Genomic DNA, 27,455 nt, shown 5'->3' with positions numbered 1-27,455 from the left:
AGCTTCATCAGTGTGGGGGCTGGGGCTAGGGCCCTTCCCTGAAACAGGAGGGAGAAAGAGGAACAAAGAGGGAATCCTTCTGACTTTTCAACGGAACTCCAAAATCCTCTGAGCAGCAGAATGGGCCTAGCACAGGCCAGGTGAGACGTGAGTTTAAACGAAAGAGTGATTTTTCAGATAATGGAGACTACTGACCATTGAGATTGAATGCTGTGGATGTTCTGCCCTGTTGAATTTTGTTTCTTTCCTTTCTTTCTTTCTTTTTCAGGGGCTTGAGTATACAGTATTATAGTCCAATGTAGGCTAAGGGTCAGGCTGAAGTTTTCATGTATTTCCCTGACGTTTTTATCAATTACCTTGTCCCTAGGGGACTGCTGACATTCTGGCCCTTCAAAACACCTTGATTTTTGTCCTTAATGTTAATAGTAGTGATGGCGGTTTTTTATCTTATTTTTGCTTTAACAAAGAGAGAGAGAGAGAGAGAGAGAGAGAGAGAGAGAGAGAAGAAAAGAAAGAAAAGTTTGGAAAATCTCTAGAGAGGCATTATTCTCTCCAATTTTATTCAGTCCTAGGAGTAGGAATATGAATGTTTATTTCTCAATAAGGTCTTTTTTCTTCTCCAGATTTCTTTTTTTAATTCCTTATGAGTTATTTGGACTTGAATTAGTTTTCCTAAAAGTAAAAAAAACAAAAAGAAAAAACCAAGAGAGAACAGAGGTAGGAAACATCGGGCCCAGTTGCACATTAAACTCCCCAGAAATGAAATAAATGATCCCTCCTCCTCCTTTAGAAATCAGCCTCCTGTCTCTTTAAGGAACTGATAGCAAGCAGGGGGCGGGCCTCCGGCGGGACGGAGGCTCTGATTGGCCCCTCGGGGCGGAAGTGCGCGGTGACCGCCGCGTCGGTTACGGTCCGCGGCCGCGGGTGAGAGGCCGGGCCGCCCGGGGCGGGGCTCCGGGACCGGCGTGGCCGTTACCCCATCGCGGCGGCGGGCCGGGGCGCGGGCCGGGGTGCCGGACGGGGAGCCGGACGGGGTGCAGGACGGGGCCCCTGCTTCGCGGTGGGTGCGGGGCGCTGGCGGCCGCGGCGGCCGGGCGGCCCCTCCTCGGGCCCGGGAGGCCGGGCTGGTTCGCGGGGCCGGGCCGGGGGGTGAGGCTCGGACCCGGGCCGCCGCGCCCGCGCCCCCCGCCCCTCACGCCGGGCTCTCCCCCGCCCCGCAGGCTGGCTGCCGGCGCCATGGCGCAGCGGGCCTTCCCGAACCCCTTCGCCGACTACAACAAGTCCCTGGCCGAAGGCTACTTCGACCCCGCCGGCCGGGTGAGTCCGCCCCGCCCGCGCCGTCCCCGGGGGGGAGCTCCGGGGGCCTGCAGGGCATGCGCACCCTTAACACACACAGTGCGGTGGGGGCCACGTGAAACAGAGCTTAGGTAACAACATGCATGTTAAATCACACAGTCTGAGCCGAAACCGGTGTGGCTCAGTGGATAGAGCATCGGTCTGCGGACTGAAGGGTCCCGGGTTCGATTCCGGTCAGGGGCATGTACCTTGGTTGCGGGCACATCCCCTGTAGGGGGTGTGCAGGAGGCAGCTGGTCGATGATTCTCTCTCATCGATGTTTCTGGCTCTCTATCCCTCTCTCTTCCTCTCTGTAAGAAATCAATAAAACACACACACACACACACACACACACACACACACACACAATTTGAGCCCTAACATGTTGAATATCTATAAGGAATCGTTAACATTATTGAAGTAACCTCAGTCATTACTATTTTGCATTCTAAAAAACAGGCGGACATGCAGTGTGCCTTGTTATTTTTGATCTTTTTTTATTTGCTTTTTCAAGTGAGGTGCACATCCTGGCGGTGTTCCACAAGCGCCCCGTTAATTGAAGTAGTGGCAGGGTGGTGCTGACACTGGAAGGTGTGGTAAAGACATCTTCCCACGGAAAGTGCCAGGACAAATGTGGGACCTGGGCCTGACATTCTTCGTACCATTTCCCCTCAGTATAGGACATGCCCGCAGCTGACACATACCAGTAAGTTACATTGGTTTGCAGTTCACAAAGGACGGTGCAGAGAGAGCCTGGATATGGGATACCAGCGGCCTGTGGTTTCTCTTTTTGATGAAACAGTTGTTACGAGAGAATGGAATTCTCTTTAAGAATACCTAGCCGAAACTGGCTTGGCTCAGTGGATAGAGCATCGGCCTGCGGACTGAAAGGTCCCAGATTCTATTGCGGTTGCGGGCACATCCCCAGTAGAGGCAGCTGATTGATGTTTCTAACTCTCTATCCCTCTCTCTTTCTCTCTGTAAAATATCAGTAAAATATATATTTAAAAAAAACAAAAACAAACAAACAAAAAAAAAACCTAGTTGAGAAATCTTAAGAGGGAGTTAGATTGGATAAGTGCACACAATTTTTTAAAATGTTTACCAGTTTCTTTCTTCTAAACTCAGTCATTTGAGAGCATTTCACATGTGGTATAATGGCCTTAGGTTTGTCATATCTGTCAAGTTAACTGTATGTGGCTTTGTCACTTTGTTCCTTAAAGCACTCATCCGTGTAGATAAACTTGGGCCAGCGATGCTGGGAGGAGGGAGGTCACAGATGGACAGGAGGTGTAGTTTAGAAGGTATAGGATATATAATTGATTTCAGAGAGGAAAGAAGAGGGAGAGAAAGAAACATCAATGATGAGAGAGAATTATTGATTGGCTGCCTCTTGCATGTCCCCCACTGGGTATCGAGCCCAAAACCTGGGCATCAAACCTGGGACCCTTCAGTCTACAGGCCAATACTCTATCCACTGAGCAAACCAGCTACGGCAACCTGATTCTTTTAAGACCAAAACCGAGCTGCCCAAACAAAGCTGCTTATAATTATCATGTAATTATATGAGGTAGATAGTGTCCTTTGGGCAATTTGGCCCTGCGTTCTGCCTGGCTCTGCAGATCCTGAAGCTGAAGCACTCGTCTTGTCTTGTTGGAGGAAGACATGCTGCTTCATGACAACTTGGCAAAGAGAAGACTGGAGGAAATACCTAATGACACCAGCCTTCAGGAACATGCACCTCACTACTTAGGCTACTTATAAATTATGTGCTTTTTCTCCCTTGTTTCTAAGGGAGAAAAAAATAATAAAGTTAAACTCAGGTTCAAAGATAGCAATGTAATTTATTACATAGCACATGGTTTTTGGACATCCCTGAAAGAAACTAGCATACGGGTTCTAAAAGGGTTTAACATGAACACCAAGGATGAGATCCTGGAGATCCGTTCCCCTCATTTTGTTAACATTCACGTTAATAAGGAACTGCTCTGTCTTCCGGCATCTATCAGAAAAATGGGGGGAGGGGCTTTTAGAGACTCTTCAAATATTGCTAGAGTTTGAATAATTTTGTGGTCTGCCCCAAGTAATCAGTATCCTCAGGCAGGTAGGGCACCTTTATTAAGAGCGGTTATGTGCCAGATAGAAAGTAACTTCCCTTCGTGAGGCATTCTTGTTATTCGTGGTCCTTTAAAGTAAGGCCAAGAAAGATGATCAATTATCCATGATCAGAAGATGACATGTTCTCCTGTAGACACACTCTTCTATCTAGTGGAGATTTATAGAGCTTTCATATTGATATTGAAGTCTATTTTATCTTACTAAATGTGTTTTCAAGACTTATGGAAATCTTAACCTCTTGGCAGAAATTGTTAAGTAATGGGAGTGTGTCCTTCACACAATGTGGTTTCTTCAGTGTGAAATAAGGAATCATCGAGGTGCTTCGGAATAAATAATCCAGAGGTGGTTGATAGTCTGATTTGCCTTAACAGAGATGATCTTCAGAAGTAAAACTTAATATCTTATTATTAATAACTAGTGGCCCGGTGCACAAAATTCATGCACAGGAGGTGTGTCCCTCAGCCCAGCCTGCACTCTCTCCAATCTCAGACCCTCGGGGGATATCCGACTGCTGGTTTTGGCCACAGGGATAGGGCCTAAACCGGCAGTTTGACATCCCCATTACAATCTGGGACCGCTGGCTCCTAACCACTCACCTGCCTGCCTCCTTATCGCCTCCTAACTGCTCCCCTGCCTGATCACCCCCAACTGCCCTCCACTGCTGGCCTGATCACCCCCAAGGCTTTTATTAGTATAGATTCTATATAGCCTTTTTTCACTACGTCCTCTTTAGAAAAAGAGATTATGATGCCAACAGGTAGTAGTTAGGTTTGTTTTTACAGCTCTTACATGATGAAATAAAATGTACCTTGTAATGTTCCCCAGTATTGTTTGGAAATCTGACTGCTTTGTGAAATACAAGTCTAGGAATTAGAGTCCTTAAATTATTAAAGTGACCTTTTAAGATATTTCATGACTCAGTGTATACAGAACTTTTTAAATACTTTTCTGTTGTATTTAGGACAAATGACATAATGATCATGTGGTTCTCACGGTTTGCCCAGCATCTGTGGGTCTGTCTTCATATGGATGTCACTAACCCCAAAGCCTCACCCTTAGTGAGCTTCAATCCACCTGCAAATTGTTCTAATGAAATAACATTGAATGCTGACCTGCTGTAATTGTCCAGTTCTCCCAGGCAGGAAAATGTGGCCTCAGTGGAAATAAAGTGCCGTCCTATTTTGATAGCTATAGTCCAAGAAGTCAGGTGCCCATTTATTTTGATGTTTGTTTTCCTCTTCATATCTACAGCTGACTCCTGAGTTCTCACAGCGCTTGAACAATAAGATTCGAGAGCTTCTGCAGCAAATGGAGAGGGGCCTGAAGTCAGCAGACCGTCGGGATGGCACCGCTTACACTGGCTGGACAGGTATGAAGTGCTGACTGAGCTGGTGTACGCATTGCAAGAGGAAGCCAAAGCATTACCTTTGTAGAGCAGTCAGACTCAGTGCCCCTAAGAGCTTCCGGCATCTGCATATGAATGGCCGCTGTGCTCTCAGCGGGCCTTGGTATCCTGTGGTCTTCACAGTGCTCTGAACTTAGGAAAGGGTATGCACATTCCTGGAATTCAGGCCTACCACAAAAGCAGGTGGCTGCTGAACTTGTGAAGAGAAAAATTGATGTTCAGCATTACATGGTTAATTTGGAGATGCAATTTCAGTGGGAGGAGGCCCACAATACAGTGTGTGAAGTGGAGGTAAGGAGAATTTATCTACAGCAACTAAAACATGTTCAGAAGCGCTTTCATAAAAATTGCCACATAACAGGGAGCCATACAAAACACAGGGTAAAGCATAGATTCCGTGGACAAATCCTTCCATATAGTCTTGGCTTCTTGGTTTGCTTTCATGGATTTACCCATCATTGAGAGGTTGGAGAAAATTTGGGAAGGAATGGCACATAGGTGACAAAAGGTAAGAGAGAGAAACCAAAGCAGGAAAGTTGAAGAACTGCAATTAGTCCACAATGTGGAGAAACAGAAAGACTGTTGTATATTCTTGAAGAAAGCACAGTTCTATGACTCACCATTTCCATTATTCATATACCATGTATGTAATCTTTCAGGGACATTGAAGGTCATCCTATATAATAAAAGACTAATATGCAAAATGACCCAACGGTGGAACTACTGTATGCTCATGGACCACCAGGGTCAGACACTCGATGTAGGAGCTGCCCCCCCCCCCCCTCGGGGTCAGTGCGCTCCCATAGGGGGAGCACTGCTTAGCCAGGTAGGTCCTGGGCTCACGGCAGCAGGACATCCCCCAAGGGCTCCCAGACTGAGAGGCCGCAGCCCCGGCTAAGGGACCTCCCCCCGCCAAATGCACGAATTTCATGCACCGAGCCTCTAGTATCTTATAAAATAAGAGGGATTCATCGGCCCTCCTTCCTCTTACTGTTTTGCTTTATGATTTTTATTTTAGAAACCTAACGCAAAAAAATGTTAAGATGAGAATAAAATGAAAGTATTGCTTCAAAATGGAGGTTATAACAGTTGTCATTTATTCAGTATCTGTTGTGTTGTAGATATACTGTAATTGGTAGTTAATCTCATTAATAAACACTACTATGCATTTTAAATTATGAGGATTTACAAAACAGGGCAAGTATAATGCAGTGGTTGAGCATTAACAAATGATTATTCTACATTAATATTCAAAAACAAGAATTTAGTACTTTAATAATAAAATATAATGAATAAATTTAGGTTCCCAAAGGAATGAGGATCATCAATATGCAGTTTGTGATCATTTGAATGTTGAAGGACAAGAGTAAAGATTAAAATACGATTCTTGTTAACAAAATGTTACTAGGATTGACATTTGAATGACAGAAGCCAGAGAGTGTGAACATGTATGCCAATAACTAACGTTACAGGCCAGGCACCATCTAAGTGCTTTACGTTAATTAACTAACTTAAGTCTCAGAAGAACTCCATGGCATGGATACTATTCATAGCCCCATTTCACAGATGAGAAAAGTGAAGCAGAGCAAGACTGAATATCTGTTCATAGTTACAAAACCAGTGAGTGATAAAGCGAGGATTAAGCCCAGCAAGCCTGGCTTCAGAGCTCCTGCTGTTTACCAAGAGAGGTGTATACAGAGAGAATGCAAATGAGAGTGTGTGTGTGTGTGTGTGTGTGTTTACTCCACTTTTACATTTGAGTTTACAGCACTTTATTAGTGAAGATCTACATATAAGCTCTCATATGAAGTAATTTAAGCAATCACAACACAATGATACTCAAGTGTACACACTTTTTGGAAGTGGCTAATGACCAGTCAATTTTTAAGTGTTATAGAAAAGCCCTGATAAAACATTATAGGAATTTGGAAAGAAAGGAATTTGGAAATAGCTTGTTAGACAGACAAGCATACTTACTATTTAAAAGTCTGTAGGAGAAAGTTATTAGGGATCAGACATAAAGTAAACCCTGGAAGAATTGTGGGCATTTGCAGCTGGAAAAATGAGATCTCCATTGTGGTTCAATAGACCGTGTTTTCCTTCCTAATCCTGAATTAACATATTAGCAAGGTTTTTGGATAGAAAATTAACTGGGCCAAAACGGGAGCTTTTCCTTGTAATTGCTAGTATTTGAAAAGGCTTACTGAGGATCTTACGTGAAATATCACCCAAGTCTGAAATCAAACTTGCAATAAACATCTTTAGTTCTGATCACCAAAAGCCTCCTTTATAAAATTTGTACATTGAACTGTAACTCATCATGATATTTTTTTAAAATATATTTTATTGATTTTTTTATAGAGAGGAAGAGAGAGGGATAGAGAGTTAGAAACATCAATGAGAAAGAAACATCCATCAGCTGCTTCTTGCACACCCCCTACCGGGGATATGCCGGCAACCAAGGCGCATGCCCCTGACGGGAATCGAACCTGGGACCTTTCAGTCCACAGACCGACGCTCTACCACTGAGCCAAACCGGTTTCGGCAACATCATGATATTTTTATATGACATATGCCAGCAGTAAACATTTTGTTCATTTTTAGCCTTACTCCTTTTCTGGTAGATTATCAGGAGTTCTTTATAGTACATGCTCCCAGTTTTGGGAGCAAGGGAAGCATTTAGATTCTCTGGGTGCCTCATCAAGAACTATTCTATGGTATATCTGTGCACATCACAGCAGACAGTGCAGAAACCTAGCAGGCAGGGAGGCCCCTGCAGGTCACGCCTGATGACCAGCTACGGAGTGGTCCGAGGTGGTGTCCAGGGTCTGTGGGAATCACTCCAGAGCGTAACCCCCTGCCTGAGGCTGCCCTGGCTTTGTTCCAGCTCGATTGTAGGTCCGAAGGGGTGAAGGCTTTAAAGTTCCTTACAGAATAGAAAGCACAAAACCCTGGTGAGGAGTTGTTATTGTAGGGTTAAATGGGTAGATGAAATATTCTTGTGTTAGAAATAAACATTGAGAATAAAAGATGTCTTTCCTTGCAGGTAACTTGGTAAAAAGGTTAAGTAAACCCAAGGGATGGCTGATCTCACTCGTGTCTCTAAGAGAGAATGAGGGAAAGTGCTAGCCTTCATTTAATTTCATTTTTCTCTCTCTTAGCTGTGATGATTCCTAAGAGAAATGATAATCAACTCACACTTGGAGGGGAAAATGCACAAGGCTCCAGAGGATTCGGTTCTAAAAGACATGACCGAATCTTCTGTAACCAACTCGCAGTGTTAATGAGGCTGAGATTGGCGTATAGTTCCTCTTTTCAAGTATTAGATAGCATTTTAAATAAGAGGATATGCATCATGATCCCAGGAGTCATATTAACTTGCGCTCTAAATGTAAGTCATTAAAGTATTTTGAGATGCTGTTCCTCTGATCTGCCAAATGTACAGCTTTGAGCTACAGCTTTAGCATGTGGTCTTCGTCTCTGCCGATAGCAGGCTTATTTGAAAGGAATCGCTCTGGCCAGGTGTCTTTTCTGTGCAATTTGATCTCCTTTTAAGTCGCTCTTCATCAGAGCCAGCATTTCAGTGTGTAAGCTGAGCCCTGAACAAGTGTCCTTCACCTTCAGGAGAAGCCCCTGTGACTCCCAGCAGGAGCTGGGAGGACAAGAAGGAGGGACCCAGGGTGTGGATTTGCACTGGGTTCTTAGAGCCCTTCACAGCGACCTCTAGTTCGATAAGTGCACCGGGAGTGTCGCCTGCTCTCTTTCTGCCTGCACATACTATGGTGTGGATGTTATCTTAAACTGCTAAGACACAAGGCTGAAACAAGTGTAAGGGTAGCATACCACCAGTGTGCTTGGGTGAGGCACAGAGAGCAGGACTAGAAGAAATGGCAGGAAGGAAAGAACGAAGACATATCTAAGCAATTAGATTTTTACAGACCAGAGACGGGCTGTGTCTTGTCATTTTCATTCTAGTTACTTCAGACTTAACACAATGGGCTAGGCCCGTAGTTGGCGCTTAATAAATACATGTTGAATGGATGGGTGAATGATACATTACAATTCTTGCTACCACTTATACAAACTATACAAACAGTACCTTAAAACTAGGTGGAATGGGGAAAGGATGGGAATTCACTGCAGTTCTTATATTGGTTGATCACATCTCTTTCCCTGCAATCTTAGCGCACACATCAGAGCAACACTAACCAGCTAACTACCCAGCCAGGGCCCTGAGCTCCTGCTCTTCACCAGTACCGCACTGAAGGACTTATCAGTCACGGCAGTCTGAGTAAAAGACTAGGAGCGCTTCCTCATTTGGCAGTTATGAAGCAGTGCACTGCAGGGCACTGAGAGGAGGAGGAAAGCATGACTTCTTTTAAAAAAAAACATTTTAATTGATATTAGAAAGGAAGGGGGGAAGGGGAGAGAGGGAGGGAGGGAAGGAAGGAGGGAGGGGGAGAGAGAGAGAGAGAGAGAGAGAGAGAGAGAGAGAGAGAGGGAGGGAGAGGGAGAGAGAGAAACATCTATCAGCTGCATCATGCATGCCCCTTTACCAGGATTCAAACCAGCGAGTTCTAAGTACATGGGACTACATTCAACCAACTGAGTCACACCGGCCAGGGCTTTTTATTTTTTTAACCTCTCCTTATTGGACAGTCAACTCTGCAAATAGGTTCAGGAGAAAAGAAGACACATCTTCAGAGTGCTCGCTTACCATCTTTAACTTCCAGTCCACTCCTTTCTTTGGAGCAACATGAAGTTAAGGCTGTGGACACCCAACTAGTTTCCTCCAGATTGCCCGTATTAAAAGTACTGGGAGGCCAAAACCAGTGTGCATCAATGGATAGAGTGTCAGCCTGCAGACTGAAGGGTCCCAGGTTCGATTCCAGTCAAGGGCATGTACATTGGTTGTGGGCACATCCCCAGTAGGGTATGTGTAAGAGGCAGCTGATCGATGTCTCTCTCTCATCAATGTTTCTAACTCTATCTCTCTTCCTCTCTGAAAAAAATCAATAATATATTTTAAAAAATAAAAAAATAATAAATAAAAGTACTGGGATATTTGACCAGCTAGCAGTGTCCACATAACGATCGCTATGCCCGGTAACTACAGCGACTGGGTATGACAGCTATAATTTTGTCCAAGAAATGGAAACGCATGCTCTCAAACACACAAAATTGAGAAACAGTTATAAAATAACACATTATAAAGTACTAACCTGAAATAGCACAGATGATCATATTGTATGGGGTTAATCAGAGGAAATTTCATTTATATTTTCATAAATCTGAAAATAAGTAAAAACATAGAAATTAATGAACATTTAAAGTTTTGACTAGTGAACCATTCATTTGAAACTTATAAAAACCCATCACTCCTCCTATAGGGAGTTAGTGCCTTCATGTCACTCAAACTGTAGTGACCCTTTACTGGGTGTTAGCTAGCACCTCTAGTAACTCCAGCAGCTGTGTAGCCTGAACATGATTTCTCCTACCAGAGTCCATGAAGAGGGTCTTGAAAAGCCCCTGGCCTGTAAGGAAATACCTTACAGAGCTTAAGTACCATGGCAAAGATCTGTACATCAGTGTGGACTGATTGCAGATAAATGAATAACGTCTACTCATTTAGTCTCTGAATAATCTCTGAAATGTCAATTACAGAGAAGTATTTACATCTGTGGAGTTGTTTTTTTATCATTTCTATGTACGTTTGAGAGTACCAGGTCTTGATTGGTCAAGATGAATGGAACTAATGATCCCTCAGAAATTGAAAGGCTTAGTATTAATTACTTCTCAACAGCTGGCTATATTTATAGTCCTACTGGAGTAAATAGCTGAGTGAGGAAATTGCAGATTTAGAAGTGTCCCTAAGCAGTTTACCCTCCCTTCCCAGAGAAGTAGCTACAGAAGGAAACAGAAGAGAAAAATCTAGGTCATTTCCATACTGAATTCCAGAATGGTTTTCTATTAGCGCAAAACTTTATTAGGTCTTCACTGTACATATTGTTTTCTTTCAAGTTGTTGTCAACATGTCCCAGAGAAGAGGTTTCTCGGAGGGACTGTGAGGCAGTGCCAGGCTCCTGAGCTTCTCCTGCAGAATAGCATCTCCTCTGTTCAGCGCAGTGCCGTGCTCAGACCTTCCCTGGGGATGGAAAGGTTACTTCGCTGCACACAGGCAGCCACTAGCCACAGGGCTTTTGAGCATTTGATATGTGGTTACTGTGACTGAAACAAAGAATTTTAAATGTTGTTTACTTTTCATGAAGTTTCTGTAAAGGTGAGCATGTTGGACGCCACAGTTCTGAGCAACCAAATGGTTCCAGGAGCCTAAGATCAAAATAATGAATGTCTGGGTTTCTTGTGGCCTCTCAAGACCACAAAGGAGGAGAGAAGCACAGTTTTTCTTTTCGTTGTTCAATCAAACACAATTCGCACTGCATTGGATCAATGAGTCTCGTACTCCGGCTGCGCTGGGTCAACACATTCCCCTCACATTTGGAGGACATTTGTCCAACCTCATTCCTGAACTCTAAGCTCATGTATCCAGCTGCCTGCTCGACCTGTCTACTTGGATATCTCCCTCTCAGGCATTCCCCACCAGGTTCCATTGATTTTACCTTCCGGAGAGACTATGTGGTTTACCTTCTGCCTCACTCTCCGGCTTCAAAAAGAGCTCTGTTCTTTAGCGTAAGGCTGACCAGCGTGTGGGGATACACCTGAAGTAACAGTGGCTTTTGTATATAGGTGGCCCAGGACAGCTCCCAGTCCTTCAGGACTTAAGCTTCTTTGGTATTGGTGCTTTCCCATCCTCATCACAGAACTGCTACTCCAGTCTAACATGGCCGCTCTAGCTATGTACACCATAACAGGCGTATTCCAGCCAGGAGGAAGGAAATGGCAAGAACATTGTCTGAAATCACCCCCGTTACTCCCGCTATGTCTCATTTGGTCAGAACTTAGTCACACGGCCATACCAAGCTGCAAAGAAGACTGTTAGTGCCTAGCTAGAGTTCAGGGCATCATTGTTGAAGGAAAAGGGAGGTACATTTTGGGGGGGCCACTTAGCAGTCTCTATCATGGTCTCATCTTTCAAAATGGATTGTGAGTCAAAATGTTTGATACAGAGAAATGATGTGATAGGCACATAAGCATATTATTATTAGAAATATGGAGGCAGGTGTTAGAGGAAATGACTAATATTATTGAAAGTGATTGCCTCTAGGAGACAGGAGTAGAGTGGGGCATGAGACTGCATATGTATAGTAAGCCAGGCAGTACTATTTAATTTCTTCCATAAAGAACATACTGTGTTTTGATAAATTTCATTAGAAAAGAGTGCTTTAAAGCCGAGGCTGATTCCAGAACCATGAGCATATAGAAGGACTGGATGAGTTTTTCCTACATGAATATTGTCAGTGGTTGGAAAATTGTAAGAATCAGATTTAAGACATTTGGCCACTGGTAGTTCCTCCATTATTTTCTGTTTGTTTTAATTTTTTTTAAATGTATTTATTGATTTGAGAGAGAGAAACATTAATTTGTTGTTGCACTTATTTATCCACTGATTGGTTGCTTCTTATATGTGCCCTGACCAGGATCAAACCCACAAAGTTGGCCTATCAAGACGATGCTCTAATCAACTCAGCTACACAACCAGGATTAAATTAGGGCATCTGGGTATAAAATATTGATGAAGCATTGTCTTTGACTTAGGCATTTTATCTAATTTTTCTGATCTAGACTGAGTATAATAAGCTTGTCCCATACATTTTTCTAATAGGCCTCAGCACCCCCTCACTTGAATCCCTTTTCATCCTTAGGTGTTTTGTGACAAGGAAGGTAGACACCGTAAATTGCAACCTGGATGAGATTGCTTAATAAGCGGACACTGAGGCCCAGAATGAGGAGAGAAATAGAACCTGAAATCCCAGAGGCCCTCTCTGTTGGCAGAAAGAAAAATATATATATATATTTTTTATTTAAATGAAATATTGTGAGACTTGAGAAGTGATTACCCTCTTTTCATGAGAAATATAGCAAACTTTACGGTTGCAAAACTTCACGGGCTTTGTTTGTTAAATACTTAGGCCAAGAGGAATTGTTGATAATGAGAGAAAGGTCTGTAAAGGAAAGCAATCATTGGGCTTGTATTTAATCACTTTTTATTTTCTCAGATCTCAGTCATGTCATTAGCTGGCTTTGGCGCTTACATAACTTAATTAAAGGGAGTTCAGGCAGCGGCGGGAATAGGAGGGCAGAATGAAAGGGTAACAATTTAAACAGATTGCCTGCAGATGCCTGGTGTGGATGAGATGAAGCCCATTAAGAACCTAATTCGAGAAGAAGCTCTTGACATTGATCATTTGTGAAAAGGAGATTTCTTTTCTTACCCATATATGGGGTTTTGCACACTTACATCTATAAACCTTAAGCATTGGTACATCTGATCATCTCGGCTTGTGGAATTACTAATGCCAAGCCACTTTGAAAGAGCAGACAATGTTATTAACTTTGGCAGGAAATGAAAATTTGGTCTTAATATACATGTGAAATTGAATTGTCTGTAGCACAAAGCTTTGGAGATTACCCATGCAAAATGAGAAAACTACCTAAATTTAAAATTGTCTCAGTACAGTGAAAAGTAATTTTGCAGACTGCATTTTTACTGCATTGAAAATTTGTGGAGAGATTGGCTCTATTAATTTAGATTTAAACAGAGGCTCTCTATCTTTTAAAAATGGTAAATGAGATGGAAAATGTACTTTGAGGAGAACAATGAGTTTCTAGAAATGCGGAAGGCACGCTCCCTGCGCCCCATCTCTGAGTCTGCCCTGAGACAGGAGCCTTCGGAGGGAGGCCTCTGCTGTGACAGGTGTTGGGACAGGGACATACAGACAACAGCTCAATTACACACAGGCTTCCAGACTGGGACAGGCAGCCAATTAAGGCCCAAAGCTGAAGTCATTGGCAGCTTTTACAACATAGTTCCTAAAGAAGCTGGTTTCTCAACTGAGAGAAAAAAATACAGAGGAACTTAATTCATTTCTCAATTCACTTAGTTTTCTTATAACCCCTGCCTGGAATGATACTTGGGTAGGAAATTTGATTACCACCTTCTCATGAAAAAAAAAAAAAAATCTTATATCTATAAGAGAAATTGAATTTTCATTCCCTAGTCTTCGAGTTTCTTTAGCTCACATGAACAAACATTTCTTGTTTATTATTAAGTAAATTATTATTTGTTAAATAAATAAGGGACTGTTTATTTGGAACCATAGTTTTGATAACCTATCATTTAACCATCAAGAGTACATTAATACAATAGCTAGAGTGCAACAAAGATTAATACGTAATAAACTTCGACTTAGAGTTCTTAGAGAGTCCTAGAGTTCCTATTATTTAGAGTTATGATGATGAGGAAACTTAGAACACTGAAGTGTTTGCTGTGTGCTTCTTAGGGCTGCTTGGTAATAAAGCTGAGTCTAGAACTAAGGTCGTCTGAACACCCGGGCAGTTTACATATTTATTACAGCTTGTCAAAATCAGCACTGCTGAGGAGGCAGCACACCAAATAATGCAGCCAGCTGCCCTTTTCTCACTTTGACATTGTGTTCCTTTCGCTTTTCAGGCATTGCTGTGCTTTACCTACATCTCTATGAAGTGTTCGGGGACCCTGCCTACCTCCAGATGGCACACAGCTACGTGAAGCAAAGTCTCAACTGTCTGTCCAAGCGCTCCATCACCTTCCTGTGTGGGGACGCGGGCCCGCTGGCGGTGGCCGCTGTGGTGTACTACAAGATGAACAATGAGAAGCAGGCAGATGATTGCATCACCCGGTAATCATGGTTCTTTTAACGGATTGGTATCTACCTGTTGTTATGCATTAATTCTACGTGTTATAAAAGAACATTTTAGTGAATTTTACTTTCCTCTCAGCAACAAAGCTTAGTACTGTCATTTGATCAATTCTTACATGTTTCTTATGTTATAGTTAAGGAGCAACCATTATCCCTATTTTATTGCAGAATATAATAACACTGACACATTCCAGGTCAAACATCAGTTTCAGTAACAATAATGATCAAAAGCCTACTTATATGATTACTAACCCAAGGTACTATCCAAGATCAATACTTGTAAAAAATGCAGTTCACTTCCTGTGGTGGGTTGAGAAAGGCCTCCTAAGGATATACAAACCGATGCAAAATTGCCTTTTTTAAGGACAAAAGATATGTAAATCCAGCCTTTTGTTTTTAATATAAGTCAGGGCAGCCCAAGGAAGGTTGTGAATTATGAAGAATTACCAAACTTTTGTACTAATAATTTATAATTATTGCCTTACTAGAGTTTAATGGACACTTTCAGAATTCTGCTAAGAAATCTGACTGCCATGCAACTCTGCACGCATGACAGGTTCCCACTGAGCACGCTGACAGGCACACATTTCCAGCGAAGGTCTTATTGTTTTGTGTAGTTGTCTAATAGACTTTACTCTTTAGAGTAGTTTTCAATTCACAGCAAAATTGAGAGAAAGGTATATAAATTCCCCAATGCCGCCTGCCCCACGCATGCACAGCCTCCCCATCATCAGCATTCCCCCCAGAGAGGTGCCCTTACTATCGATGAACCCACACTGACACAGCATAACACTGAAGACCACAGTTTACATCACAGTTCCATCTTGGTGTTGTATGTTCTATGGGTTGGATAAATGTATAATGACATGTTTCCATCATTATAGTATCAATCATAGTAGTTTCACTGCTCTAAAAATCCTGTGCTCTGCCTATTTCTCTTCCTTCTTCTCTAACTTCTGACAACTTGGATGATAAATTCTTATCAAGACTCTGACACATTTATTCTGTTTACTATAAAAGTCCTACCTTTAATAATGATCAGACACAACTAATGAATTTTAATGATGTGAATTCAAAACCGGAGAAGAATGGAATACTTACTTTATTACCCTAAACTATAAAGTATTGTTTTAAGAAGATACTCTGGTGGCAATACTTTATTTTAAAAGATTTATAAGGTATTTGCTACCTACTTTGAACTTGCCAAATGCAAAAGAGTTTGGCTACAAAATAATTGGAATGCTAATTATATATTGCCACCTAGTGGTGATGCAATGATGGCAAGTAAAACTATTTTCTAATTAGTGGTTCAAACATATTTTATTTAGGTGAAAACATCATTGGGGTTAATGCAATAATTGTTCTGAATAACTTCCATAATGCAGTGATCGGTTAAAAATTTCATGGTAATTTCTCTTTTTTAATAGATTTTTAATCTCCTTTGCAAAGTAAATCAAAAGCGCTTTATTATATCCAAACTCTATACAATTTGATACAGTTACATAAAAACCTGATAAATTCTTATCAAGACTCTGACACATTTATTCTGTTTTCTACAACAGGTGAATTCATATCTAATAAACAGATTTTATTTTCTTAAGATCTCAATGTTACTAAGCTGCCAGTTAAGACATTTAAAAAAAGAATTTTTATTAAATGTTTTTAAATTCTTTAAATATTAGGAGTGTGTGTGTATGATGATACTGAAGTAGAAAACAAAATGTCCCCTAATTCTACCTTCCAGATGACCATGTTGACATTAGAAAAAAACAAAGTCAAGGAATTACAAGAAAATCAAAAGCAATCTCTTGCCACTGTGTCTCTGTATCTAAGATAACCACTATTCATCCCACTGAGTTTAATGCCTGTATTCATATAGAATTAAAAAAGTGCGTGAGCCATTATTTGCATATTTGAACAGTTTGATTGAAATACACCCATTTGTTGAGACATAATACGGGAACATTTAACTTTGTCAATAACTGTAAGCAGCCATACTTTTCAAACCCCTTTCTTGCTGAGGAATAAGTTCACTTAAGGACCCTTTCATAACTTTTTCTGAGTCTGTTTCATAACTGTTTCCCCCTTTTAGTCACTAGAATCATCTCATTCTGGTTATTAAAACATGTCTTCTTCACTTCAAATTGCGTGCTCCTCTTGTCAGACCACAGGCCTGTGGAAGTGGTGGGAGGTGTTGGGAGGGGAAGTCATTGATTTTTTCCTTCGCTTGTACATTTCATTTTACAGAAATAGAAGTTGACTTAGTTCTTTCTCCAGGCAAAATCCCCGACCAGCCAGCAGGTCTTTGCCGCTCTGACCCCGGCTGGTCTCAGCGTGCCTCCAGTGAGGAGCCACGGAGGCTCCAGGGGGCCTCGGCCCTCCTCCCGTGCTATTTCCTCTGAGTATCTGGTTTGACAGTTCCATGTGAACGGAAGAAAAGGAATTCAGTTTCGGGTTAATCTTTGAAACCTGACTACCATGGAGCTCTGGCCCAGCCCACTATTATTAATGTAAAATAACATACATATTATATTAACTATAACTGTATGTTAAAAGCTTTTAAAATATAAATGTGTGTTTTTTAAAGGTACCATTTTTGGTATGTACCGCTACCTAATTCCTTTCGAATTATCTCAAGCCTGTGTTTTTCTTCCAGGCTAATTCACCTAAATACGGTCGACCCCCATGCTCCAAACGAATTGCTCTATGGACGAGTGGGCTACATCTATGCTCTTCTCTTTGTGAATAGGCACTTTGGGACAGAAAAGATTCCTCAGCGCCACATTCAGCAGGTACCGGGTTTTTGTGCTTTTTGGAGTCTCTTTTTAGGATTCCACTTACCTTCTACCTAAACAGTTGACTTTATTTCTCCAATTAAGACCTCCCAAGTAGCTGGTAGGTGTATCTTGAACTCTGGATGTTGGGCGTGATAAAAAACAAACAAACTAACAGCTACATGTTGAGTTCTGTTGGAAACCTGGGGAGAGAGACTCAGTAAGAAGTCGGGCCACGTGAGAGTTCAGAGGCCCTTTCCAAGAAGAGGGAGTTTCACCTTCCGGTGCAGTGCCTCCTTTGGTGCCGGAGGAGTCACGCATTCCTTTGACAAGTGAATCCTTGTAAGCTGCAGTGAAAAGAGTTCAAGATCTTCCATACCCTCCCCTATCCGACAGAATACAGTCACACCTGCTCTGAGTGATGAATTAACTGCCCTTCCATGGCCTAAGTTGGTATCCATTCACTTCCCAGGATCTAATCTATTCACACAGGTCTGACCTCCACCAGCAGGGTTTTTACTTTAATTCTCCCATTATTTTGGTTGCTTTTTTTCTCTGTAGGTTTGTGAAACGGTCTTAACATCTGGAGAAAACCTAGCTAGAAAGAGAAACTTCACAGCCAAGACCCCACTGATGTACGAGTGGTACCAAGAATATTATGTGGGGGCTGCTCACGGCCTGGCAGGAATCTACTACTTCCTGATGCAGGTGAGGGTTGGTGGTGACACCTAACGTGTGCTTCCTGACGCGACTGTCAAGGCCAGGAGACAGGCGCTCCAGCTCCAGTTTTCATTCTGTCGACTCCTATAGCACTCTCCTTGTAATTACCTGGCCTATACCAGTGGTCGGCAAACTCGTTAGTCAACAGAGCCAAATATGAACAGTACAACGATTGAAATTTCTTTTGAGAGCCTCATTTTTTAAACTTAAACTTCATTTAGCGCCACTTCTTCAAAATAGACTCGCCCGGGCCATGATATTTTGTGGAAGAGCCACACTCAAGGGGCCAATTTGCCGACCACGGGCCTAAACCAAGAAGAATAATATTTGCCAAGGTGCATTTCAAGTGAATAAATATAAAAGGCACCGTGCCTTGAGATGATGTTTGCTTTGTGGATGACCATACTTGCCTAGGTCCATTTGTCTAGACTAAAGTGTTTTGACCGATTCTTCTTATATCACATTGTAAGGCACAACCCATTGAAACAAATTCCAGGAGTTAGGCCAAAATCAGTAGAAAACAAATGAGCATGTGTTGCTTAAGGCTCACTTAGACAGCAAGGCCTTTCCAGTGGGTTTTGTGTAACCTACCTGAGAAAAAGCTGAGGAGGCTATGCTCACCGTTCTTTAGATCAAACACTGCTGTGGGACATCAGCCAAAGTCACATAGACTAAGGACAAATAGAATTCACTGCAGCAGCATAATCGGAGGGGGAGGTCAGAAGGGACTTGTCATGGGAGCGTCATTCCTGGGCTCACTTAGCTCTCTTTAAGGATAAATTGGCACTTGTGAATAAGAGTTTATGGCAATAGAAAATTGATTTTTAATGGTAGCAGAAGTGTCCTCCTCACCTTCCCAAAGCACAGTGTGGCATAAGGAGAAGTGTTTCATCAATATGTTCAACATGAATGCTTAGACATACATACTACTAACTGGTTGAGTAGCTGGCTATAATAATGCAAAATCAATGTCAGACCTGCCTTCTCCCCGTCACTACACAATGACAATGATGCTGGAAAACTCAAGGTTATTATTGCTTTTAAATGCAAAGTCCCACTTCGATGGTTAGTGGCAATAAGAGACCAACTATTGTATTTATTCTACACTTCTCAATTAAGAATTTTATAATTAGGGATTTTGACAGTTTAGACTTAAATTCCTTTATTTTCTGATAAATCCCCTCACTAGTGCTCTATTTCCAAAAAATAAATATAACTCTTAAAGTTTTCAGGAAAGAAGAGTTCATGTCTTCTGAAGTTTCGAGGTGAGTTGAGTCACACGTTTCAGTGACTAAACAGTCACATGACCTTTCATTGAAGTAGATCATCAGGAGCTTCTGACCCTCTTCTTTCTTTGCTCTGTAGTGAGAAATCTGGAAAGCCAGCTACTGAGTTTTCCTTTGGCAGACTGTTATCTATTTTAAATTATTTCATTTTTGGTCCTATAAAAGTTCATTCCAGGAGGTTCCTATGTATCAGCATAAAGCAATATATGTTTTGGGCATTTTGGATAATTCCTGAAAATTTGAGGAGAATCCACTCATTCTACACTAGCATTTTAAATTTAACTTGAATAATATTCTTTCGATCAAGTGAATCTACATGTTCCTAAGGAGCTCAGTGCACGTTCAGTGTCTGAAAGCCTTGTCATCTGTGTGGCCTAATTCCCTGCCACCACAGCCTCCTGCCTGTGCTTCACGCCACTGCCCCCCTCATCCCCACAAATTCACCCCTGCCTGGCAAAGACAACACTTGGAATTTGTAATTTAAAGAAGTGAGCAGTGCTTTGAATCAGAAAGAGAAACTAAAAGTCTATCAAAAATGGAGGCTCTTATGCTCTGTTTCAGTGTGTCCTATAAATCTGTACATTGTTGTATCAAAATCATCCTGTATAAGTATCAGTCCCAAAGGCTTCGCAGAAAGGCTTGGTCTAGAGCAGTGGTTCTCAACCTTTCTAATGCTGTGACCCTTTAATACAGTTCCTCATGTGGTGGTGACCCCCAACCATAAAACTATTTTCGTTGCTACATAACTGTAATTTTGTACTGTTAATGAATCATAATGTAAATATCTGTGTTTTTCCGATGGTCTTAGGTTCTACAGCAGTGATTCTCCCCTGTGGGTGGAGAACCACTAGCAGGCTCGCCTAGAGTCACACAGCAGTTTGGAATCTAGATTCCTGGTCTCCTAACTTGTTCGAACCCTTTTCCATTGGAAACATCTAAATGTAATAATGAAAGTTCGTCTTTGTTTGTGGATCTCTTTCTGGGCTTTAATGTATGCTGGAGGAATTAAAACTTTCCTTAACACTCTCTCAACTACATATTATATGTATGTAGATAACAAAAATTGAGAAATAATATGGACGTAAGGCCAAAGAGTTAACCGATAGCCTAGTTTAATGTGTTCCAGTAGACAAAATAATTGGATGGAATCCAAAATTTCTTAACGACTTCCAATTCCTTCTGGTCATGTTTTCTTTATGGCTTAAAACTCATTCCTGGGGCTCAGGAAGATCTGTTTGCTTCAGCAGAACTAATAATTCCCTTTCTCACTCTTAGCCCAGCCTTCAAGTGAGCAATGCCATGCTGCACAGCTTGGTCAAGCCCAGTGTAAACTACGTCTGCCAGCTGAAGTTCCCCTCCGGCAATTACCCTCCTTGCGTGGGCGACTCTCGGGACCTGCTGGTCCACTGGTGCCACGGCGCCCCCGGGGTCATCTACATGCTCATCCAGGCCCACAAGGTGTGTGAATTTCTCCTCCCAGGAATACACTGGAAAATATAGCATAAAACTCTAAAATTTAAAATTAATGTTATGCGTAATCCTTAAAGGAGCAATAGATACATCACTTGTCAGACTCGCTGTTTGCTAAGGGGATTATAACCGTTCTCACAGTGTCTGTCTGCACCAGAGCAGACACTGTTTCACGGCGCAGGAGTCTGCTTCCCTGACAGCTAGAGGAGCCAAGATTGTAGCCTCAGTTGCAGAGCCGTGATGAGTTCCCAGGAACTCGATGAGAGAAAAATAGAACGAATCCTCCTCACACGTAGCTGGTGGGAATGGAGAATGGTAGTTCCTCAAAAAATTCAGCTTAGACTTAACATACGATCCAGCAATTCCACTCCTATGTGTTTAAAATCAAGGATCCAAACACACTGGCATGCCACGTTCCTCAGCAGCATTATTCACAACAGCCAAAAGGTGGAAATCATTCCAAGTGCCCGTCAGCAGACGGATGGACAAAATGTGGTGTCTGCCTACAGCGGAACCGTGGTCAGCCATGCAGTAGAGTGAACTTCTGATCTAAACTAGAGCGTGCATCCATGAACATTGAAAACATTATAAATTACAAATCCACAGACAGGTATTTCATAATCTAAATAAGCTTTAGTATATCAAATTTTACTTTCAGAAACTTGGAAAATCTTTTAAAACTGCCTTTATGTTTAAGATCACTTAGTTTGCAATGAGATACTTAAAATGTCTAATCAGAATATTCCTCAAGTCTTAGATTAAGATATAGGCGTCCACAAAAGATTGACCAAGTGCAGTGTTTTATAGCCAAATCAGTTTTGTAATCAACTTTATGTGCGCAGTTTCTCCTTCAGAATGTAAAGAAATTTCCTGTTAAGGGCATCACTGTTACCGAGGAAGGGAGCATGTGTTCTTTGGGAAGTGACTAATGATAACAGCAAGTTTCAAGTAAAATGAGGCTACTTCACCAATAACACACACACACACACACACACACACACACACACTTAAAACTTAGACCATGCAAACAAGGTCATGCATGCCCGGTTATTTTTTTTTAAAGCTAGCGGTTTTGTAATTTGTCCCCACTGATGTACTACATCTCTGTACCTCTAACCCTTTATTGTTTCTTGCCAAGCCACTTCCCTCCCTCCTTCCTCCATCTCCCCTTCTTTCCTATAGAGGAGTACTAATAGAATTTTGTTTCCTTTAAAATAAAACCATGTCCCTGACCCTGCAGGTATTCAAAGAGGAACAGTATCTCAACGACGCCTATCAGTGTGCTGATGTGATCTGGCAGCACGGGCTGCTGAAGAAGGGGTATGGGCTGTGCCATGGCACTGCAGGCAATGCCTACGCCTTCCTGGCACTGTACAACCTCACGCAGGATGCCAAGTACCTGTACCGGGCCTGCAAGGTAGGACCCAGAGCCACAAAGGAAAGCACCTCTCCCAGAGGCTGAAGAAAGGTTTCTAGCTAATCTGATTTAATCCATTCATTTGTTAAATCATTTCTGTGGGGCACACAATTATTTAAGAAAAACCTTCAGAACCATTCAGTGGAATTATCTTTCTTTTAAACGAACATAATTCTATTCAATAGCATTTCTGAGAGAAAAAGAAAGAAGGGTGGTTTCATTCCTTCCTTTCTTCTATGTGAACCTTGGAGATGTACGGCTCAGATAGCTCATTAAGTTCCCTTCATGTTTCATACTCTTCCAGGCCATGCATTTCTCTGCATTAACTCCTTTCCCTGCCTTGAAGAGAGTGTTTTAATTTTTAGAATAATTCCTATGGACAGCGTCTATCAACTGGAGGGGGGTCTCTGGAAGAAATCACAGCAGTAATTTAACTCGGTCTCCTTTTCAGTTTGCCGAGTGGTGCTTAGATTACGGAGACCATGGATGCAGGACGCCGGACACCCCCTTCTCCCTCTTTGAAGGTATTTTCCCACGTGACTCACTTGCCTTATGATGTCCGAGTCCACTGCTCTGCTTGCTAGTTAATATATTTAAATCGGAGTTTTTATCAACAAGTTAATTTTATAATCATCTCTTAAACCACTTCCTTATTTCCTAGTACACCAGCTCAGTATTAAAAATCGGTGAGCAGTGGACTAGCACAGACCTCACACTAATAGCCATAATGGTGACTACCATTATGGAGCCAGGCACGAGCTAGGCATTATGCAGATGTCGTCATAAATCTCAGCAAAAGCGTACAGACATTATCCTCACATCACAGGTGTGAGGACAGGTAGGTGACGCTCGTTGCTCACATAGCAAGTGGCAGGGCTGTGCCTTGAACTTGTCTGGCTCCACCCCCGCTCCTGTCTTCCACTGGATGAAGCGGCTGAACACCTCACTGCTGACTCCTCTGATATTGAACTGCAAGGAATGTAAATATAGACAGATGCCCACCTCATTTCAATCATCGCCATTAATATAGTAATATTGGTGCTGCAAAATGAAGCCACTCTCTGAAATGGAGTCATTCGGTATATTAACTTTTCCCCTCTCTCTCCCTCAGGGATGGCCGGGACCATCTACTTCCTGGCTGACCTCCTCGTGCCCTCCAAAGCCCGCTTTCCTGCATTTGAGCTCTAAAAGGACAGCCTGCCCGCAACTCATGCATGACCCTTTCTGTGTATCAGACCTGAGCTACATGCTATCAGTGCTTTCCAATGAAACAGTCAAACTTTCCTTGGTTTAGTAGATTTTTCCCCCCAGAATTTGTCTTTAGTTCATTTCCCTTTTATACCGTTTATTTTTATTTTGAAATATCCAAGGAAGTCCTTTAACTTTAATTTCACTTTTTCCAAAAAGAAGCTGGGTGGTATGTACAATATTTTGAGGGCATATATGTATATATATTTTATAACTTGGAGGAAGTCTTGCTCTTATTTAAGCTTATGAATATGATTGTCTGTTACTGCTCTAAAAATGGTTAAGAGAAATGAATGTAGATAACAGGTAAATTTATGATTATTGTTAGACATTGCCCTCTACCTCTGCTCTTTAGTATTTTTTCTCCAACAGGACAGTTTATGACTTTGCTTTTCTCTATGTGGCTGATTATGAAAGGGAACAAAAATATCACTCTGTGCTTCCAGGACAAAAACTGCTCTCGGGACCTACATGCCATTTTTAAATTCCCAATGCTTATTTAAACTCGAGGTCAGCAGACTTTGCCATGGGCCCCTTTTGGTTAGGAGAGCATCCAGGCTCTAGTCGTGAAAATTCTGCTTTGAAGGTTAGTTCTAGATAAGCTGATAAGAGTTTATTGTGTGTTGTTTTTCTAAAATAAGCTAGTGCAGTTTGTAACTGTTTAAATTTACTTGTTCTTTAGAATTAGTATAAGATCAGGAAACCGGTGTTCAGGCTGTGAATATGTCGTAGCTGAGGACTTGAGTCCACCCTGTCCCATTGGCCTTCCAAACTTTGGCTTGTGTGTCACTTGCGTGGCAGTGACTTAGCTCTCGTGCTGGCTGGCTGATGTGAGCCACGTTTCCCCTCCTAGCAACCTATCTGGACGTGGGTCTTTTCACCAAGTAGTAAAACAGTCTAATTCTATTTAGAAGGAGGGAGTGGTGCTGTATGTATAGCCATTAGTTTGAAAAAACAAAACACTAAGCTTCTGATATAAATCCAGTGATCATGCTTAGAACAAATGGATCCTGCCTTTTTGCATATGTTAGGCTTTACATTCATCAATTTCTGAGCCCTCGGATTAAGGTATTTATATAGTAGATGCAGAATCCCTGGTGTTTCATGTCTGTACAAATGTTTTGACTCATCAGCTTCTCCTCCTCCTTCCATTGCTGCTTTTCTCAAGCTTGTCTTATTTGCTCAATGTTTTGACTAATTTTAGAACATTTTGCAACTTAAAAAAAACAGGGTCTAAAATTTTTAAATGTGCCTATCTCACAGTTTTCTGAGTCATAAAAACATGCTATTTCTTATTGGAAGTTTGAGCCAAAACCCCAATGAGTGTGTTGATTCCTGCAGTCCCCTATTGTTTTCCATGAAGCATCAAAATAGCTAATATTATTGGAAATTTTCTAAGCTTTAAACAGGGGTGGGGAACCTTTTTTCTGCCAAGGGCCATTTGGATATTTGTAACATCATTTGCTGGCCATAAAGAATTATCAACTTAAAAATTAGCCTGCTATATTTGGTCAAATATTTTATTAACTCACCCCTAATGCCTTGGCAGGGCCAGACCAAATGATATCACAGGCCATACATGGGCCAGAGGTTCCCCACCCCTGCTTTAAAGGCAGATGGCGACAGGATCTAAACAGCAGCCCACTAAAGTCCTAGGATTCACTTGTCCTCTGTGACTTGTGCTATTCGGGGACAGCCTCGTGCCTCCTGCGTTTCTCAAGTGCTGCTGAGAGCCATGTGCAAGCTCTGCCTTCCCAGGAGCGGTTCAGCGGTGGAGTCAGCATCCACGGGAAAGCTCCTTTGCTTCAGCGGGTGTCTAGCTGGAAGGAACAAAACCCACTTGGTTTAGTGAACTATCTTCATCTACTGTGCCTGTACTTTTAGCAATTACAGTTACTAACTAAAGGAACAAGAACAAAACACAATTTCTCCTAGCAGACTTGATCACAGTGCTTCTCCAAACATCTTAGTCAATTTAAATTAATCAATTTAACCCCAGGAAGACTTCAAGGCAGGGAAAAGAATGTTTTGAATAAGATTCTTATTAATATTTGAATTACAATCTGGCTACTGTCATCCATTATCAAATTCATCAATAGAAACACAATTCAGGTACCCTTTTTTCTTTTTTCTTTTTAGGACTTACAAAACTGGCAGGACTTTATGTTTGTGTCATTGTTTTAATTTTTATGCATAAGAGCTGAGACAGTTTGATAGGATTTTAACTTCGGCAAAGGCTATAAATATAAACTAAGACCATGGTAGAAATTGAAAGAAACTTTACACTAGCTTTCTTAATTTTAAAAGGAATAGTCATCATTTCAGTTGTATTTCTGTTGTATCATTTTTCACACATATGTTTTTCTTTTGGGTCAAAAATGAAAAAAAACAAAAACAAAAAAAACCTTCCCAAAACTTGCCTCCCGGAAAATCCAATAGTGTGCCTCATCTCCATGAAAAGACTGGGTGTATAGCCAGGACAGCGTGCCGCACAGCGTTCATTCGGCCTGCCTGTGTTTGTTCCTGTAGCGATGAAAATGGCAGTAGTTAACTTTTCATCATGGAAAAAATGCTAACATTATCATAACTATCTTCATCAGTCCCATTGGGCTTTGGTCTCCTCCAGGTTGTCTGTCTCTAATCCTTAGAGTCATTCGGCTCCCTTTTCATCTCTGATGTCAGTTCCAATTATTTGGCGTCAAAAGCCTTCATGGTAGTTAGAGCATTGGGTAAAAATGGATCGAAGGCTCTTTTCTCTCCTTGTTGCTGCTTTCTCTTGTAGTTCTATGGATGGAGATCCTTTGCTCCCAAGTCCTCAGGCTAATTTGTGTCTAGTCTTGTGATGCCCTGCTTTCTACTAGCTGACTTTTAAATACAACATGTTCATCTATTCCTTTGTAGTCCTCTGTTATTCATACTGAATTAATTCCACTTCTGCTCCCCCTAAATAGGTCAAAGCACGCCTTTCTATATTGCTAAGCTGTAGAACTGTTCCCTCCCCCCTCCCCCCTTATAGGTATAAAACTGTTTGGGATATTCAGGGAACCCACCCAATGTTGCATTGCCATTTATTGGGAAGGGCTGGGATCATATGTATATCTATGTTATGTAAAGGATTTGACTTACTGGTTCTCAATAAAATTTTATTAGGACTATATATCGTCTTGAACTTCTTGTTTGATTTGGTTTCTACATAAGAATATTGACCTTCGGTGGTAAATGATGGCTTTTTCTCTATACTCTCACCCCCTGCAGTTTCTTCCTGACTTTTTCTTCATTGTTGGGTGAAACAAGATTGGCAGTACTTTCTGAAAATAGAAATGTATTAGAGGAAAATATTTTTAAATCTGATCATTATAGAATTAGGAATCAACTAGCTTCAAGCAGGGCAGTGCATTATACATACGAGAATCCACCCTGTGGCTAATAACTAAAGGCATAATTCTAGAAATTGATTTCCCTGATGACAGCTCTAAAAGGAACTTGGAATAGAGACGATGACTTGAGGCATAATTATAAACTGTCTGTGCAGAGGATGGAAAGGAAGGAGTTCTGCTGAATCGCCTGGCATACCTTGTCCCACTTATTTTCATGACACAGTCCTGTAGTGTCACTTAGCACAACAGAGACCTGCCAGATTATACGATACCTGTTTTCATCCCTGAATGAGGTTTTGTCATCGGGTGCATATGATTAAAATGCCCTTCATACATCCCTGGTCTATTGTCTGAATGACTCATAATACTAAGGATAAATGCACATTTTTATTTCCCTTTGATTGGATGAAGGTATAGAATACAGAGACACATCTTTGATGTGGGC

At 41.7% G+C, this 27,455-nt stretch overlaps 1 protein-coding gene across 4 annotated transcripts; it reads left to right on the top strand.

Annotated features, from left to right (window-relative positions):
* The first annotated feature begins 871 nt into the window (after window positions 1-871).
* On the top strand, window positions 872-26,790 carry LANCL1 (LanC like glutathione S-transferase 1). Of its 4 annotated transcripts, none has more exons than XM_084892808.1 (10): window positions 872-924; window positions 1,221-1,317; window positions 4,705-4,822; window positions 14,490-14,697; window positions 17,375-17,510; window positions 18,054-18,200; window positions 20,774-20,956; window positions 22,209-22,385; window positions 22,837-22,909; window positions 23,497-26,790. In XM_084892808.1, exons 2-10 carry the CDS (start codon window positions 1,237-1,239, stop codon window positions 23,571-23,573), a joined length of 1,200 nt encoding a protein of 399 aa, XP_084748934.1. In that variant the 5' UTR covers window positions 872-924; window positions 1,221-1,236; the 3' UTR covers window positions 23,574-26,790. The 4 variants fall into 4 exon arrangements, with proteins under 4 accessions (XP_084748934.1, XP_084748933.1, XP_084748932.1 ...); XM_084892807.1 differs by having other exon boundaries at window positions 905-998; XM_084892806.1 differs by lacking the exon at window positions 872-924 and adding an exon at window positions 927-1,010.
* Window positions 26,791-27,455: the final 665 nt, after the last annotated feature.

Source organism: Pipistrellus hanaki, assembly GCF_964339955.1.
Source record: "Pipistrellus hanaki genome assembly, chromosome: 8".
Classification (NCBI taxonomy): domain Eukaryota; kingdom Metazoa; phylum Chordata; class Mammalia; order Chiroptera; family Vespertilionidae; genus Pipistrellus; species Pipistrellus hanaki.
Note: the sequence above shows the minus strand (reverse complement) of the source record. Positions and strands in the feature narration are given on the sequence as shown.